Below are 19201 nucleotides of genomic sequence, written 5' to 3'. Positions count from 1 at the left end.
ATTAAATTTTTCTCTATATCGAAACGTGTTCAAAAAGCGACACAAAATAAATGTTTTCTGGTAACTTTACAACGTTAGTTCTTTTTGATCACAAGTTGTCGTTAGTTTAATATCATAAGTATTGTACATTTACGAATATATCAACAGAAGACAACTGGTACCAGTTGTTAGGTGAATTATTTGTATTTTGTTGCCTTAACAGGGTACAGCTTTTTCAACCAATTTAAAATGTTTGAAATAAAATTGCCGGCACAATCGGAGGCCATAATGAATTATAAGTCTTAGTCTGTATCAAGGAATCTGAAGTTTTGTATTTACTGTTTAATAAACTGTCAGTTTTTGTTGCGTAGTTTCATTTTGCATTTTATGGACTCATCATGGTTTCAAGGACTCATCATTGCACCCTCGGACGGAATTACAGGCTGCAGAAATTTCAAACTTTCCCGAAAATGTAATAAACTCAAAAAAAGGATGAACTGATATTTATAGCACTGTTTATGTGGCAAAAACACGTTGAAAGTTTTTGTCACAATACACGTTTGCAAAATCAAGTGTTCAAATAAAACGTATTTTCCATACTTATTGTCCTGCAAATAATAAAACAATTAATAATAAAGTAATTTTATTCGATTCATCTAAACACACGTTCGATTTTCCACGATTAACTCATTATTATTATAATTGTAAAAACTATATAGTTGCATATTAGTTTATTTAAATCGTTGTCTAAAACATTTAAACGTTTCCGTGTGTTTGTATGTTAGATTTAGATTTCGTACAGCAGGAATCCAGTGAAAGACGTGTAATGGTTAGAGTTACTATATACTTTACCGTCTACAGCTAAGTGAACTTGATCTCCGTAGTGCAGGGGAATCACTGCACTGCTGCTCACTTGATGATTACCTGCATTGTATACACCCCCTGCAACAATGGTGTTACCGCCGTTCTTCCTCAGGTTGACATATAGGTTAGACCCACTTGATAGTTTATTGACTGAGAACATCAATACGTATACCCCAGGCAGAGTACACGTAAACGTGCCATTATTCAAGTTGAAATCAGTCCCTTCCTCTGAAAACAATAACTCTTCAAAGGGCAGAGGATCATAGTCGGATGGAGGGTAGAAGTTGGTATTCCTCACTGCAGTGAAGGAGGACCGTCGCGTACTACATTCACCTGCTTCACCAGTCTGTCCAGCTGGTCCAGGTTCACCTCTCTCCCCCTTCAAACCATTCATCCCAGGCAGACCTTGAGGTCCTTGTTTCCCTGGTTGACCGATTCCTTGCTCTCCCTTCAGTCCATGTTCCCCTTTAGCGCCTGGCTCACCAACCAGTCCATCTGACCCCTTGTCTCCTTTAACCCCGGGTTGACCTACCTCACCAGGAGAGCCAGCATCACCTCTGGGGCCTACAAGTCCTTGACCATGGTTCCCATTAGATCCAGGGATCCCCGGTATACCGGCTGGGCCCTGGCAGCAAGAGTTACACGTCATTCCCGAATCAGGTGAAACTGCTGCTGTAGCCACCAGGAACTGAACTTGCATAACAGCCAAAACAATGGCCACTGCTAACGTAATCTTCATCTGTGAAAATTGTAAGAAAAACAACATTTATAGCAATTGTGTTTTCGTAGGTGTTAGGGTTGATCATTTGTCAGTTGATCCTCTCCTTTTATTATGTATTCGCCCGTAAGGTATCAGATTAGATCAAACTGCACATTAGTTGATCAACTGAATAATAGTGTAAGTTTGCTGAACTAAATCGGTAAATGAAAAAAAATAATATGTTTTTTTAAAGCAATTAAATGAGAACGCCTTTGGAGTGTTAAAACTGTTTATAATTGATATTATAAACAGAAGTGTCGTTGCCGATCGGTTTTGACCACCGATGTCAAACTCTGGTGTTTCTGATCAGCAGAGTGTGGGTTCGAATCCCGAGTCATGACACTTATAACCTCGCCTTTCGCATGGAACGTAAAGCCGTTGGTCACATGTGTTGTGTAACGCATGTAAAATATCCCAGTACACTTATCGAAATGAAAAAAAAGCTCGCCTCGGTGTTCCTGGCTGTGGCTGCTGATGAGCCGTAGCACCTTGTAAACCCTTATAAGGTGCTTAATAATTGGTTCTCAGAATTTATCATTTCAATAACTCTGAAAGTTTGTATATACTCAGCGCCAATTGGGTACCTTGTTGGAAGATACTTCGATGTTATTATTATTTTAATTTTTCGTTGGATTGCCCCTCTACGTGTGCAAACGATAATAGGTCTGTTGTAATTTGAGCCGAGCAGCGAAATGGTCCGTTTGTGACACAGGCCATCTCGGGACCTGGAAACTGGTTAATTAATATTTATTATACTAGAAGGAATGCCTGAAAAAACATGGAGGTTGGCTTTATAAACAAATTTGTTACTATTGAAAGGTTAATTTGAGACATCACAGTTTCGACCCACACATGATGATACACAATACGTTGCCGGCGATCATGTGGTGTCACTTGGAACCATCCAGACAACATATTGACTTGAACAAAAATGTGCGGCTGTAGCTAAAACAGCAAACTTGAGTTTCCAGCCGATTTTGCACTTACTCTCATGACTACATCAACGTACCCTTTCAAGACGTTTGGTGATTAGACTGGTGACTTGGCAAAGTTCAAGAATGGCGTCTCGTTCAGCACGGATCAACTCAAAGCTGCACGTGGTCACTTATTGAGTTGATCGACTTGACGTAGTTTCTACTAAATATATTCCGAATCTCATTCTTAATTATAGTGTTTTTGACTTGAGCAAAGTCTTTTTGTCAAAAGTGGAATGTGAACCTTGGACCCATATTGTTTCGGCGCTCTCCAACTGAGTTATCAATCCATAATGTTCACGATTTACCTTTTAGCCAGCAATGTTTAAAATAGTTTTTTTTCTTCAAATGTTTCGCACAAAATAGAACTAGAAAACATTTTACTGAGAGTACAGAGTAAGGGTAGAACCGAGAGTAAAGCTAACTTAATTCAAAACAAACCACAATTGTTTTTATATTTGCTCCTTTGTTAAGGCTGGCTCACACTATGACGATTACGGGGCATGCTACGTTTAGCTGCGAATCGCAATTGCGAGTTTGCCGCCATTCATCGTGTGTTGTCGTCAATTGTCGCTGACGAATCCGCTAGAGACCGCAGACGGCTGCAAAAATTAGTCGCGTCCGTCGCTACTATGTAAGCCAACCTTTAATAAGGCTGGCTTACATAGTAGCGGGGCAAAAGCCAAACGGAAAGTGGCGACCGTGAAAATCCCAAGACGTTGGCGGCAAAGTAAAGGCAAAAAGCCCAATAATGGAAAAATCATAATAAGCTGACGGGGAGGGAACGACCTTCAGCGACAACAAGAAAAGGGTCACACGGCTGGCAGCGGATTGGGTGGCGGCAAGGAACGGCGGCTGATGAAGGTGGGTTGTGGCGACGATGACGTGACTCGTTTGCCGACATCAAACGTCTGTGTGGGTTGTAAACAGTCGAGTTTGGCGTTCCCACTCTTCACACAATTCTGGTCATCCAATCATCAGACAACGACTACCAACGAAATTGTGACTACCTCAAAACGACAATTGACCCCTTGCACGCGCGTCACACGCGGCGACTGATACCACGCTCACCATGTTGGTGGTCAATAGATTTACGTGTAAACGCAGAGTCGCCCAAATAGCGCACTTCTCTAAACAACACACGTTGACATTGACCACAAAAATGGCGCCTCCAAGATTATTTTGATGATGACGTCAGGTGAATTAGGTCAATAGGCGGAATCGCAAGGCATGGAAATGTCATGCGACTGATAATTGCGGCCGTCTGCGTCAAGGAAATGAAGGTTTGCGTTCTCCAACGAAATCTTAACGGACACGACTGATAATTTTGACCGTCTTCGGTCGCTAGCGGGTTCGTCACCGACAATTGACGGCAAAACACGTTGATTGGCGGCAAACTCAAAATTGCAATACGCAGCTCGACGTTGCTTGCCGTAACCCTTATCTGTCATAGTGTGAGCCAATTAGCACCAGGCCGATGACTTGTTCGACCCCCCAAAACTGGGACACTGTTGTCGAGATAATACTTTTGAAGAATTCGTTGACAAGACTTTAGTTTTGAGATGACCTCGTTTTCAAAAGTGATGATTTCAGCGCAGCTATGCATGCAATCAATTATCGGCAATCAATTATAGCCCTGTTCGTACTTTCTGCGAACGCGAATGGGATACGAATGTTTAAGCCACATCCCTGTTTTTGCAGGGATTGAACACATTTCACTTGATGCGAATTAAACGTTGCGATTTTGTGACGTCAAAATTTGTAAAAATTCGCATTCGCATTTGCTGGAGGTATGAACAGAGATTGTTTTGCTTAAAAAGCTATACATCATGGCAATAACGGTGCTTCTAACAAACTGCAGGCGATTAATTAGCTGACCGACTCAATCACATAACTGTTCCTAACAAAAGAAAACTGGTACAAAGACAAACAATCACATTTCCTTAAGGGTGAAGACATTTGTAAAACGCACAACAACTGCACTGTAAACACAAACAAGTTTTTAGGTTCTGTAACAGGTTTCGAACGCGTCAAAGGGTGTATAGGGTTAACACGTAACAGTGTATGGGGCCAATGAGTTTTGTTGAAAGCAATGGTTTTTGCCCATTTATAAACGGCTGATGCGTCAAACTAAACTCGTCAAGCGTTTCGTTTTTACTATGGTGCGTTTAGTTTGACGCATCAGCCGTTTACTTTATGTTAAGAATGTGTATTTAAGAAGCGTTTAAAAGGTGTTCAGCGCACATCAACGATTGCTGATCACACCAGTGTTTAAGTTTGATGTAGACAATGTTTTACAACCCAATGTTTTACAACACAACTCATGGGCCCTATACAGTGTTACGTGTTTAACCTTAACCCTTTGACGAAATTTGTTAAAGAACCCAAACACTTGTTTTTTACGGTGTGTCTTGCTGAGGCGTACCATCATTTTAGTTTATATGTTTGCCATTATTACGTTTAAATTGGGTCGAATTTTGCCAGTTTTGTTTTAATCTCGCAACATGGCAATGTAATACCTTCAAAAAAAGTACTCAATTGCCCTGGTTAAACAGAACAACTGTCCCTTTAACCGTGGCCCGCCACGGTTAAAGGATAAAGTGTAAAGATTATCTTAAAACCTTTGGAGCAGGCGATACACTCGTCTTGCCTCAGTTGTTGCCCCCTCGGGTTCCCAAAAGACCATCGACATCTTATTCTAGGTACATATCTTGTATAATGTTCAATCTGAAATAGTTTACCTAATTACTATATATAAAATAATGCAATGGCCACGTCAAACAATGCAATGCCATACCTTTTTGACCATAATTATCTTTAAACAATATGTTTTAAACGAGCAGAAAGTCAAGCGCGGTTAATCAATCCAGTGGAAACGAACTTATTCAAACTTTTAAACAATGCATTGCACTGATATCAGTGTGTTAATGCTTTGTCCAAAACCATCTGCAAGTAGTGCGAGAAAACAAAACTTCAGGCAAAGGAGATTCAACTGGGTGCACATGTTTGTGTACAATCATAGTACCACCACAGTTCACCAAGATGGCAGAGCTTTAGAAGAGAAGAGACCTTAACCACTGCATGAGAATATCAGCTGTATCGAGTGGTGTCCCTTTTGGAGCAAAAACTGCAACCACATTGCAATAGGCTAACCTTAAACCCACTACTTGCATCTAGAAGCCAAAGCTTGAGTCCGGCATAGAATGAGGAACACTTACCTTGATGATGTGTTCTTGTAGTCCAAACCTTCTCAGTTCCTCTCTTCTGATGCAAAGTTGTTATGAACACTGCTGCTGGTGCAGCGCGTTTAAATACTGCTGTATTTTCATTGAAGTGCTCATCAGTCTACTTCGGGTTTGATTGACAATCGATGAGCAGCCAATCAAAGATACGTGTTAAAGTCAGTGATTGATTGCAGTGACTTACTTTTCCATTGGCTTGGACGAGGCTGTACGCTGCAATTGTGGATCAATACCGTGTTAAAGTCACTGATTTATGACAGTGACTTACTCTACCATTGGTTTGAATGAGACTGTATGTTGAATGGATACCAATGGTGTAAAACTCTACACTACATTGTGTATGTGTTAAAGTCACTGATTGAAAGAAGTGACTTACTCTATCACTGGTTTGAATGAGGCTGTATGATACCAATGGAGCTCAATTTGTACATGCTTTAATGGTATGGTGTTTTTACATGTATATCCGCCCTACTGGGTTGCACTGTGTGATTGCTTCCTGAAGTTCCTGGCCGTTTTCCTTCTATTTCCGCTCAATTGATGTATTTCCCTGATGATTATGAGTTAAAGTGCAAGTTTATTATCAAAGAAAGAACTGTGTACGCAATATATATACTGTTCAGATGGATCTCTTTCGTGCTGCCGCTCTTTTGAAGTATATGTTTACTAACACTAACTCAGTGTTTTTTTTTTTCCGAAATCAAAATGCAATGACAATGTACTTATAGTAGAGTGCGCCACCAACAGAGCAACATTAAAGGCACTGGACACCATTGGTAATTACTCAACAGGATTTCTAGCATAAAGACTTACTTGGTAATGAGCAATGGAGAGATGTTTATAGTATAAAACATTGTTAGAAACGGCTCTCTCTGAAGAAACCCAGTTTTTGAGAAAGAAGTATTTTCTCGAGTTGTTAAGGTCTCAGACTGAAGGCATCTGAAAGCACACAACTTGTGCGACGGGGGTGATTTTCCCATTATTCTCTCGCAATTTCGACGACCAATTGAGCTCAAATTAATGTTCACGGGTTTGTTAATTTAAGAATATGTTGAGATACACCAAGTGGAAAGACTCACAAGTGGTTGAAAGTTACCTGTTAATGTGTCCTGCCTTTGCCCTTAAACAGTATTTTTAAACTGATTTTCAAATGTATTCTTTGTTTTCTCAGAGTCTACTACCACCGAAACGCACAAATGCTTTTGGGAAACAAGAATATTCAATGGAGCAAATACAATCGATACAAACCACAAAAATCAAAAACAATCAAATGAACTTTTGGATGAGATTGAAGTCATTTTGATTGTTTTAAAAAATGCGTAATTCAGGATTCCGCCTTGGGCCGGTGTTTCATGGAAATCTGTCCCCGGAGATTCTGTCCCCATCTTGGGCAACTTCTTTGACATAAAGGACTCGTTCATATATTGAAAATCTCAAAATCGTCAAAATGTGCTTAAAGGCAGTGTACACTATTGGTTAATTACTCAAATTAGCATAAAACCTTACTTGGTAACGAGTAATGGGGAGCTGTTGGCAGTATGAAAGACTGTGAGAAACGACTTTCTCTGAAGTAATTTTCCACGAATTTGGTTTCGAGACCTCAGAATTAGATTTTGAGGGTCTCGAAATCAAGCATCTGAAAGCACACAACTTCGTGTGACAAGGGTGTTTTTCTTTCCTTATTATCTCGCAACTTCGACGACCAATTGAGCTCCAATTTTCACAGGTTTGTTTTTGTATGCATAGTTGAGATACGGCAAGAGTAAACACTGGTCTTTGACAATATTACAAAAGGTGTTTACACGCATTTGCCCCCAGCTACATTCAGAGTACAGACAAGTTGCAAATGCATATTATGAGAGATTTATACAAATTTTGATCAGGATTTATTTAACACAAGTTTGAACTTACAAGTCCATTCCAATTGTTTTGGGCCTATTCATGTAAACCGAAAATGGCTTTGCTATTAGTAAAAATAAACTGTGCTAAGTCATAGTCTTGAACATTCGTTTCAAACCGGCGGGGTCGTGGTCGTAGATGAAAGACCCGGCCTGCCTTCGGCTTAGTCTTTTGTTTACGGCCAAATTAACGCGGGGTCCAGTGGGAACGGGGCCTAAGATACTGTTGATTTTAGACAAACTTAAGACATCGTACCACTCCCTTGTTCCATTGTTTTACTTATTGCTATGAACAAAAAAATATCTGTAAATGCAGGAGAAGATTGTTGAATAGATAAATAGCATTGAAGAAGTCGAGGGCCCAGTAATTTAATAAATACTCCATGCATGTCAATGAGAGGCCTACAATTTATTAAGAACGTGTATCATTGAGGAACAACTATTTCGAATAGTGCTAAAAAAAACGCCAAGATATTTTGATTCGGTTATCACAATTTACAGTCCATCATTACGGAATCATCACAACGTGTATGTAATTAGATTATATGCACATTCAATCGTTAAGGATTTGTAACGCTGATACGCCATCCGCTATTTACGCGGGGAGGGGTGGGTTAGGGATGGGAGGGGAGGCGTTGGTGAATCCATTATGACGAATCAAGCCGTTATCACAGATTTAAACATCGTTTTTTTTTTCTAGAGGGCTTTCGTAAATATTAGTTTTTCGAGGTGATTTTTGTTTAAACAAATCTTATTACAACTCCTCATACAATTATGCTGAAAAACCGTATAAGTATAAAATAAGTATAAAATTGACCGACATGGTTTACCACTTTAGTAAAATGCAGAGTTAACCTCGGCACAATACTTTGAAGGAGTCCCATTTTTTGTAAAACTTCACAGTAGATTAATTGGTATTAAAAAATACAGATGTGAAGTTGATGATATAGTACAAGTACCGATATAGATAATGGCCATTTGAAATATGAAATTAAAGTTCAAGAACCGATAATTTATTTCCAAGGTTGGACCTGGCTTACGACAGTTTGCAGAAAGCTATTACCAGAGAGCAAACACTCAGCACGAATAAAGCTAAGAACGTTCGTCGGAGATGGGATGGGTATAACAACCGTGACGGCTGCGAGGATTCTCAAGAGGCAACTGAAAGGAGATCACGGGGAAGAAACAGACCTCGAATGGGATAAGTTCCCTAGTGTAGCTTTGTCAAAGGTAACAATAATTATTACGCCTCGAACCTACACACTGAAACAACTACTGCAGGAGATCTTCACCGTTTAAAAAACCTCCCCACTTAAAGCAGGTCTGGGGTCAATTTCACAAAGAGTTAGGACTAGTCCTAGGAGATATTGAAAACGTATGGGTAGTCCAAAGTTAGGACGAGTAACTCGTCCTAAGTCGAGATAAGACTAGTCCTAGACTAATCCACCCACTGGTTTATATACATGAAACGCCCTTACTGCTACTTTTTAAACTGCAATGCAGGAGTAACTCACTAGTAATCGTGCAATGTTCATGCAAACAAATTGCACTCGTCGAAGCCCACACTCTCATAATGGTGCCGCATCGAAACAAGCCAAGTCATGTCACGGTAAAGTAATAACAAATGTTATTTATGATTACAATAATATTGTTTAACTATTGTGCGGAAAGTTGCCGGTTGTGGCGTTTTTAAGAGAATTATTTTGCACCAATGCAGGTATATTGTGGGAGTGTCATTTTGCATAATTACTGCAGATTATTTTGGCGCTGACTTTAAGCCAGCCATGGGTGAGTTTTTGGCGGTTGAATTGGACGTTGGATAATCACTGGACAATGACTGAAACATCTATTGGTACGACCGCCAATACGCAGCCCCAAACAATTATTAGAGACTGGAAAACATAGCCACCACATTACAATCATATAAACCAAGGACAATAAAACCCTTAAAGCGGCCATTACCACCTGATAAATATACACAGACACAAGGATTTGTTGTTGTAGTGAACTCTGCCAAGAGTTAATTTATTCCGTACTCTGAATTCGGTGGTAAAACGCCAATTCATAATAATATAAGGGATTTCCCTTTATTTAATTCCATCCAGTGATATCCACTCATAAAGAAGTATACCAGTTCCCATTATAATACACTTTGCGACCAATTCGCAAAGGGTCCCAATTCCTCACTTTGCGAACGGTAAATTTCCAATCCGCAAAGGTTCCCACTTCTCGGCGATTTGCCAAAGAAGGTACCAGACTAATTACAATTATTATAATTATAAATGCACTCATTGACTGGAGAAAACTCCGGGTCAATGAGGTTCCCACTTCCAGCGAGTTGCCAAGAAGGTACCAAATTAATCTACTTCTTTATATACAATCACATCATTTTATTACCACCATATTTATCCATATCAATTCACATAAATTAATTCACCACTTCCTCACAGGCTACAATGCCTATTAGCTTCTTGTTTATAGGAACAACCTAAACTTACCGCTTTAAGTGTAAGTTGTAAGATTATCAGTCAACTCAATCTGTACCGCGTATTCCGTAATACCCTGACCCTTCCATTAACCCCAGGGAGGGAGGGAGGGAATTTTGCGAAACTATACAATCTATCTTAACTCCTCGGTGGCAGAATATTCAATGACGGTTCCCAGAAAGACAAGCACCCTTTCCCCAAATGCATTGCTTTGGTTGGTTGAAAAGAACAATGGAACCACGTCTGAATGCGCCCTGACAATCCCAATCGCTTATAGCCCCGACTGTGCAACCTGACTATAACTATGCATATTTCCTGGTGTTAATTCGGTTTACTGCGTTACGCATTAAACCCTATTACCACCTGATAAATATACACAGACACAAGGATTTGTTGTTGTAGTGAACTCTGTCAAGAGTTAATTTATTCCGTACTCTGAATTCGGTGGTAAAACGCCAATTCATAATAATATACGGGATTTCTTTTTATTTAATTCCATCCAGTGATATCCACTCATAAAGAAGTATACCAGTTCCCATTATAATACACTTTGCGACCAATTCGCAAAGGGTCCCAATTCCTCACTTTGCGAACGGTAAATTTCCAATCCGCAAAGGTTCCCACTTCTCGGCGATTTGCCATAGAAGGTACCAGACTAATTACAATTATTATAATTATAAATGCACTCATTGACTGGAGAAAACTCCGGGTCAATGAGGTTCCCACTTCCAGCGAGTTGCCAAGAAGGTACCAAATTAATCTACTTCTTTATATACAATCACATCATTTTATTACCACCATATTTATCCATATCAATTCACATAAATTAATTTACCACTTCCTCACAGGCTACAATGCCTATTAGCTTCTTGTTTATAGGAACAACCTAAACTTACCGCCAAAGCAAATTTTGATATAAAAATTTGCCCAAACACCCCTCCCCCTTTTTTTTTTTTTTTTTTTTTTAACAAAACTTTCTCCGAGTGTGAAGTGGAGAACCTCAACCCGTCTGATAAATTTTGATGGAACCAAATGAATCATGTCTTGCAGTACGCACCTTCCGGGAAGGGTTAATGAGATGGGGGTGTTTTATAACAGGTGCGTTTTGCATCTCCCGAAGTATCTTCTTTGCATACATATTTAAATCCCAAGTGCAGCGTTTTTCTGCCCTCCATTAACTTTACCTTGATACTTCACCCTTAACAAAATGTCTGACCAAATTAACCGTGTGTTGGGTAGGATGTTCCTAATTACCTTTAGGCTCTCTTTACCCTATGTCTACTCTGTCCCGAATTTTCCTTCAAGATATCTTTGGTCCCTAGATATAACACTATTGTCGTCGGGACCTCGCCTTTTGCCAGGAATCTCCTGAGCCTAGTCCCAGCCGTCCAGGCGTGCCCCAGACACGTCTTTCCATGTCACTGTACCTCCACCGTGCCGCTGCTGTGGCGAATGATACTGTCCCGGTACCCACGTTCTTGCATCGGATTAATGAACATCTTTAGGCTCCCTTTTACCCTATGTCTTATCTATCCCGAATTTTCCTTCAAGATATCTTTGGTCCTTAGATGTAACACTGTTGTCGTCGGGACCTCGCCTTTTGCCGTATCTCCTGAGCCTAGTCCCAGTCGTCCAGGCGTGCCCCAGACACGCCTTTCCATGTCACTGTACCACCGTGCCGCTGCTGTGGCGAATGATACTGTCCCCGATAAACATCTGTATAAAAACAAATTCAAAGAAAAACAGCCTGGGTAATCTGTTCTGACCAATATTTTATCTTGTCAAAGTCTTGTATGTAGTTGAAAATGTTGTACACAATTTGTTAACAACCAACTCAACATTCACCAATCTTGTAAACGATTATTTATCTTAAACAGCAACATGCTAATTAAAGAAGCGGTTGTCTACACTGCTTATTTATGACCTTGCTACAAGCTACCCCCTTTTAGACAATTGAAAACATTAAGTCTGGCCTAATGTAGGATTCAAGTGCTCCAGACTTCCATCTCCCCATACTTTTGATTCGTTCCTCCCGAACCCCAAACATATCCTGCAACTATGAACTGAAAAGGGTGTGGGGTTTACCTGATGGCCTTAATCCCTACTTTAAGATGTGATTAACTTGTCTGGCTGACATAGGGTCCCCCCTCAATGTACAAACAGAGAAGTATTGGCATTCCTGTCAATAGAAATGATTGAACTTTACCCACTTGATCCGTTTTTGAATATCTTAGAACTACTTGCAAATTCCCTTCCTGATTAAAGAAAATATCACCAATACGCAACGCCCGGGAATTTGCCATCGTGAGTTGTAAACTCACTCACCCTCAGAATAACCGAAAAGGGCAACCAAGAATGCTACTGCTACTGTTACCGATGATACTTAAACTAAATAACGACTAAGAAAAGACTAAATTAACAAAGCTTTAATGTGTATATTGATAGCATAGCCAGATAAGCCTTACTCTGGGTACCGCACCCAGTCCTATTCAATGTTCCCGCCAAACCATTGAACCGTGTAACTCTTTTTACATAACAAGTATAAAGCAGATTTATTCTAATTCGCCTCAGGACACAACCGAATAATTCAATAGTTTGCAGACTGGCGGTAAAATACTAACCACCAGACTGCTCAGCACTGGAAATGTAATGGAACATCTTGAATCTTGCCTAGGGTCCAAGCGTCTACAATCCTCTTTCATCTTAGAAACAATGAAACTACCCGTGGGATCCTCCCATTTGTGCAATTTATGAACATATGAAATATAACTGCAAGCATAGAGAATCACACTGGATTCACCAACTCAAGACAGTCAAGTCCTTTGGACTAAACATAAACACTGGTGTTAAATAACTTCCCGTTACCCCCACTTCACTTCTGCTTGAGAACTATAATGTTGTTTATATTCTGTAACTGAAGTATAATTTTTTTTTTTTTTTTTTTTTAGTTGTCCTATATATTTGTTACTACAACTATCTCATGTAAGTAACCCCCTTCTTTTTTCCACAGGTCCCTCATACCTATTAATACCATCGTACCTTTGATCTTGCTTTTCTCTATTAATTGACCATTGTTAATTGCATCATGATGCAACTTGTTCTCTAATTCTACCCTTTCATGTTTCCCTGCATTGTTAACGAACAATGCATTTACCACTTTTATGGTCCAGTAATCCATCCTTTCATATGAAACCTCCTTTGTCCTCGCCACTCTACACGTATTGGTTCATAGCCACCAATTGTTTCTGAAATAGAAACTTTGATTGGCTGTTATTTTCCCGCTTCTTTCTTTCCCGCTTCTTTCTTCATTTAATCCATTTCCCCTCTCTTTTTCTATGAATGGATATGTATTTGTTTGTACTTGTTTTATGCCTCTGAACTAGGTCCGGTTTGGATCGAAAGCTAAGGCCATCTATACCCTATTCATTAAACATATGAAATACCAGATACGTATGTACAAATGGAAGAAGATGCAATGGTCTTTAATTTTAATATTATGCAATAGGCTACCCCTTGATTTATGGAAGCTGGCCATTTAGTGCCTAATAATGATCAATCACTCCCAAAGTTCATAATGAAACTTGGTATTGCCCTTCTATTCTTTATGTACACTTTGTTCTAGAGCTTGATTAACACATGGTGCTGTGACGTGCAATGCCCATAATTCATCGTCAATTATGCCGATGATCTAACTGGTGTTAATTGCTGCCTCATTCTAAAAGTGCGCCATCCCCCCTTATTGGACGAGCTGCTGCTCTCTGTGCGTACGATCTGACACTATTTCAATCATTCTATGTGTTCTATGGAGATGAGCTCGCCAATACACTGCTACATAAGTCAAAAAATGCAGAGGTCCATGTAGTGTATAGAAGTAATTGGACGCCTGTGTTTATTATCTTTCCATATTATAAAACCCCCTCGTTTACAGCCAGCAAGAATTATTGTGTCTTGACCGCTATTTGTACTAATATAGGGTCACTCTGCTTTATAAGATCACAGCGAAATCCACAAACTCGCTATGAATAATCTTAAAAATTTTAAGGTTAGCGGTAGGCTATTTGTACTACTATAGGGTCACTCTTCTTTATAAGATCACAGCAAAATCCACAAACTCGCTATGAATAATCTTAAAAATTTTAAGGTTAGCGGTAGGCCCTCGCCCAATTCGCTACAAACCGATATCAATGGATTAAAGAGAGTTGATGGTTAATTCATATGCTGCATGTTATCCGCCATCGGTATGCTTCAAGAGCCCGCTGTGCAATCAATGGACCCCCACATGCAACTGCTCCCTACTGTACTTATTTTGCACCCTGCATTTGAAAGTTGGGCACCACTCAGTTCTATTGAAGATGATGTTCCTCCTAACCTACTACATGCCCCATCCCTGTTATGTATGGAATACCCTGAATATTGACTAGAGTTTGCCAAGTTGTACACTAAACAAACTACTAGGCTTACTTATTCCTGATTGGCCTGACTGACACAAGCTCTGACTAACTTTCATATTAAACGGCAAGCTGCCAGAAAAATTATGATTGTCCGCCCTTTCTTGTCCTTGTGTACCTGTACTCATGCTTTCAGAATGTTGGCCCGTTAAACCCCGAGTTACGTGTAAAGGCCATGAAATACCCTGACTATTAATCTGTGGGATGTTCGCAATTATTGGCCCTTTATACATACTAGATGTTTGAAACCTTTCCGTATTCACGGTACTCGTGTTACCTACTAGCGTTACTGTTGGGGCTGTACTTGCCCCATCATTAGGTCTGAAAATGTAGCGACTCACCCGTTTGGCCCGGCTAGTAAGCCATCGGCTTCACCACTCTCTGTAGCCGCCCATCTTCGCCCTCCTCATCAGGTATCACTTGGATTTCTTCAATGCGGTTCCCACTTCCAGCGAGTTGCCAAGAAGGTACCGAATTTTGCGAAACTATACAATCTATCTTAACTCCTCGGTGGCAGAATATTCAATGACGGTTCCCAGAAAGACAAGCACCCTTTCCCCAAATGCATTGCTTTGGTTGGTTGAAAAGAACAATGGAACCACGTCTGAATGCGCCCTGACAATCCCAATCGCTTATAGCCCCGACTGTGCAACCTGACTATAACTATGCATATTTCCTGGTGTTAAATCGGTTTACTGCGTTACGCATTAAACCCTATTACAACCCGTCTCTCAAGCAACATTAACGGCGCAACAAGTGGACGAATCGTGGGACGGGATTGACGGGGATTGGAGACGGGGATAGACGGGGATTGGTGACGGGATTGACGGGGATTGGTGACGGGGACAGACGGGGATTGATGACGGGGATAGACGGGAATTGGTGACGGGAATTGACCTAGAGGCGAGAGGTTACTCTTTGGCGTTATTCACGAGCCTCGAAGTGTGACGTCAGATGTTCAGGCTAGTATATCCCTTTAGCCTGAACATCTGACGTCACACTTCGAGGCTCGTGAATGGTAACGCCAGAGAGTGGCCTCTAGCGTAGGTCAATCCTTGTCCATCTTCACCTTTCACCTAGATTCATATGCAGATGACCACCAGTACGAATGCCAAACATCACCTCGGACCAATCAAAACACGGAAACAGAATGCTTAACTCACTGCACGTTTATCCAATGAAATCACTGGTTCTGAAAAGCAAGAACCTGACCGGGGAAATAGTGCCAAGAAGTGATACAAATAGTGGGTGTGCCCGATAAGCTTCCCTGGGTCGACCCCGTGGTGCTCACTCGGGTGAACCCCTGACAAGAGCTAATCGAACGAACACACTCGCCCTCTCGTGGTGATGGCATGCACCTCAGGTCACCCCAAGTGACCCACTCCACAAGCAGGGCACTGGGGGGGGGGGGCTGACCCGGGTGAGCCCCGTCAAAGCTATTCGAACGTACCGGGGCAGATCGGGGTCGACCCAGGGAATCTAAACGAACGCACCCACTATATTGAGTGCGCCCCACGTGGTCAAACATACGGAGCATTTAGTCTGAGAATATTTCCTGCACTCTTTCATCCTCTAGACCTACAATACCGATAGGCAAGTACCGGACTCGGCTGGTACGGCTACTGCTTATTTAAGTGGTGTTAAAACCAAGACAGCAGTGATAGGGCTAGACGATTCTGCTATTAAAGGAGATTGTAAATCTAGTCTCAATGCTAATGTGGAGTCTGTTATGATATCTGCTCAAAAGTCTGGTAAGTTTAAAAGAACGTCAACATATTCATATAATGTTTTATAACACACCTCTTGCCTTTTCTGTATTCTGGTTGGCTGAAACACGGTCTCGTGGGATAAGCTTAGTCTAGTGATCGGGCGCATGTGTTTTGCGGGAACTAGCTCTTTGAAAATAGTGCCCGGTTACAGCGCCCTCTCTTGACTTGAACCGTGAACAGCAACTACAAAACATCCTTTCTTTTCCACGTGTTGTTCTTATTTCACATTTAAGACCGACACAATTCGGTACTAGTGTACGTCTATTCCCCCCTCGGGCATGTTAGTGACCAGAAGAGGTGCCTATTTCCCTTGGCCTTCAGCCTCGGGAAATAGGTCCCTCTTCTGGTCACTCAAAGTCCCTCGGGGGTAGACGTACAGTTACCTCATTGCCAGTCAATATGTGTATAATAATTATGATTTACTTTCATTGATTTGTTGTCAAGTGTTTTGTAATAATTTTAATCTTGTGTTCTTGAAATTGTATCGATCGAATATAATATAGCTAATAAATTAGGTTTTCGTTGCTTTGTGTGCTTTCTAAAGGCAAGGCAACGGGATTCTTCAGCACTGCCCGTGTGACACACGCTACCCCTGCCGCACTTTACGCACATTCGCCCCATCGAGACTGGGTGTGTGACTCTGATATACCGCAGAAGGAAACTGACATCGGTTGCATTGACATCGCTCACAGCAACTCATAACACTCGGACAGGATACACAGGTACAATCTGCAACATTGACACAAACCAGTGTTTGCGTTCACTATTCTGAATGTACCGTTTGATTATTCGCCACCCTCTGTCATGGGTGTTATGGTTTTTGAATCAAAGAATCTCACAAACTGACCGGCACTAGTCTTGGTTCCAAGACCATTGGTGTTGCGCGGTCACACACAACCAACGTTCCGATTATGCACGGCAAAAACTGTCCACGCTTGTAATGAACGAACGCTAGCGGGCGCTGTTTCTCTGATTTACGGATCTCACCATGTCCTGTGCTCACCATGGTCTTGGATATTTGCAAATTGAAGGCGTGGCCAGACTATGTAAATTACTTTTAATGTATGCAATATTCATATCACGTGACGAATTGAAGATGACTATTCAAACTAGATCGAGTCAAAGGTCAATATGATCGGCGGTCTTTTTTTTAATAATCTTTGCTCAAAGAGTGATTCCGTAGTCATTATAGGCCTATTAAAAGGAAAACAGTGAAATTTTAAGTATAGGTACCTATTCAGGTTATGGATACGTGACGATTTGAAATCGTAAATAATGGTCAAAAATCGAACGTAAAATTAGCATTCAGAGAGTCCGTGTATCGGACGCTGTATGGCCCCACGGCGTGGAGCAATCGGAACGTGAAATAAGCCTTGTGGAATATCACGTACCGCCCATGCCGTGTCTCGTGGGGTTGAAGGTGTTAAATCCCAGGCGCTATGAACTCCCAGCTTGCGGGTGTCGAATCCGTTGTTTCTTATGATCGCAACGTTCCAATATGCTCCATTTTAATTCATGGCCCCTAATTTCTTTTTGTTATGAGTTTTCAGGTAATTTTGATGATGTCAAAACCTAGGAATATCGCATATTGTTATATTGACAGTGTTATTGTGTGAGTAGCTTAAAAAAATTATGAGAATTTTTTATAAAAGGTTTAAATAAAAATAATGCTAAAACAAAATTCCCTCAAAGCATAATTTTGTCAAACAAAGTATTATTTTTTTAATTCTGTGAATGAAGAGTTATTTTTGAGGTAATGATTAAACTGGGCAACTAGTGGAATTTAATGACCCGACTATTCGCCTCAAATAACTGGGAGTTGAATAGCAGTAGTCGCCGCTGGACAAGCAATCAAAACTCGAAATTTCTCATGAGTTATTCCAAAAGATATTGTTACGACTACATTCCCAAAAAATGTTATTTGGTTACGTTCCAAGCTACGCAGCTACTCGGCTACGTTTACGTTCCAAGATACGCTTAGGTCTACGTTCCTTCAAGTTACACTATAATATCAAAAGGTATGTTTTCAAGCCCGAGTCAAGCTACGCTTACATTCCAAGATACGCAGCTACGTTTACGTTCCAAGATACGCTTAGGTCTACGTTCCTTCAAGTTACACTATAATATCAAAAAGTACGCTTCCAAGCCCGAGTCAAGCTATGCCTACGTTCAAAGATACGCAGCTGCGTTTATGTTCCAAGATGCTACGCTTCAGTCCAAGATATGCTTACGTTCCAAACGATGTCAAGAGTTCCAAGCATACACAGCTACTCAGCTGCGCTTACAGATCTGCTTACATTCCTTCAAGTTACGCCATAATATCAAAAGGTACGCTTTCAATCCCATGTCAAGTTACGCTTACGTTCCAAGATACGCAGCTATGAATTATGTTCCAAGATATGCTTACGCTCCACCAAAAGATACTGTTACGTTCCAAGCTACGCAGCTACTCAGCTACGCTTATACACTCCAAGATACTAATAGGTTACGCTACAATATCAAAAAGTACGCTTTCAATCCCAAGTCAAGCTACGCTTACGTTCCAAGATATGCAGCTACGGTTACGTTTCAAAATACGTTCTCACAAAGATGCTTTTGAATCCCTCAAGATTTCCTTCCCCCAAGATTAAAAAACTTTCACTGTGAATAACACTACAGGGCCCACCAGTTAATATCTGTTTGGCAGAAAATACTGTACACAATTTCTTTACTATCCAAAAATTTACTTGGGCACTACAAAATTTCAAATTTAATTAAAAATTGGCTGGCAACCAGTTTCTGCTA

The 19201-nt window shown here is 40.7% G+C and overlaps 2 protein-coding genes across 2 annotated transcripts; one reads left to right on the top strand and one right to left on the bottom strand.

The window, feature by feature from the left end:
- Positions 1–766: 766 nt before the first annotated feature.
- LOC139951095 (uncharacterized) lies at positions 767–1582 on the bottom strand. The gene has a single exon (XM_071949922.1). The coding sequence runs from the start codon at positions 1580–1582 to the stop codon at positions 767–769; it is 816 nt and encodes a 271-aa protein (XP_071806023.1).
- A 7248-nt stretch (positions 1583–8830) lies between these two features.
- On the top strand, positions 8831–17119 carry LOC139950927 (alkaline phosphatase, tissue-nonspecific isozyme-like). The gene is made up of 3 exons (XM_071949766.1): positions 8831–8944; positions 16225–16399; positions 16962–17119. The coding sequence occupies exons 1-3, from the start codon at positions 8831–8833 to the stop codon at positions 17117–17119; spliced, it is 447 nt and encodes a 148-aa protein (XP_071805867.1).
- The last annotated feature ends 2082 nt before the right edge of the window (positions 17120–19201 follow it).

Source organism: Asterias amurensis, chromosome 18 (genome assembly GCF_032118995.1).
Source record: "Asterias amurensis chromosome 18, ASM3211899v1".
Classification (NCBI taxonomy): Eukaryota; Metazoa; Echinodermata; class Asteroidea; order Forcipulatida; family Asteriidae; genus Asterias; species Asterias amurensis.
The sequence above is the reverse complement of the archived record's forward strand: the minus strand, read 5'-3'. Positions and strand labels throughout refer to the sequence as shown.

What these genes read in the sequence shown, in the direction of transcription:
- LOC139951095 (XM_071949922.1), bottom strand. Translation starts at nt 1,582, where the DNA reads ATGAAGATTACGTTAGCAGTGGCCATTGTTTTGGCTGTTATGCAAGTT.
- LOC139950927 (XM_071949766.1), top strand. Translation starts at nt 8,831, where the DNA reads ATGGGTATAACAACCGTGACGGCTGCGAGGATTCTCAAGAGGCAACTG. An exon ending in CTAGTGTAGCTTTGTCAAAG is followed by an intron (nt 8,945 to 16,224) that starts GTAACAATAATT and finishes TTCATCCTCTAG; the next exon opens with ACCTACAATACCGATAGGCA. An exon ending in GATATCTGCTCAAAAGTCTG is followed by an intron (nt 16,400 to 16,961) that starts GTAAGTTTAAAA and finishes TGCTTTCTAAAG; the next exon opens with GCAAGGCAACGGGATTCTTC.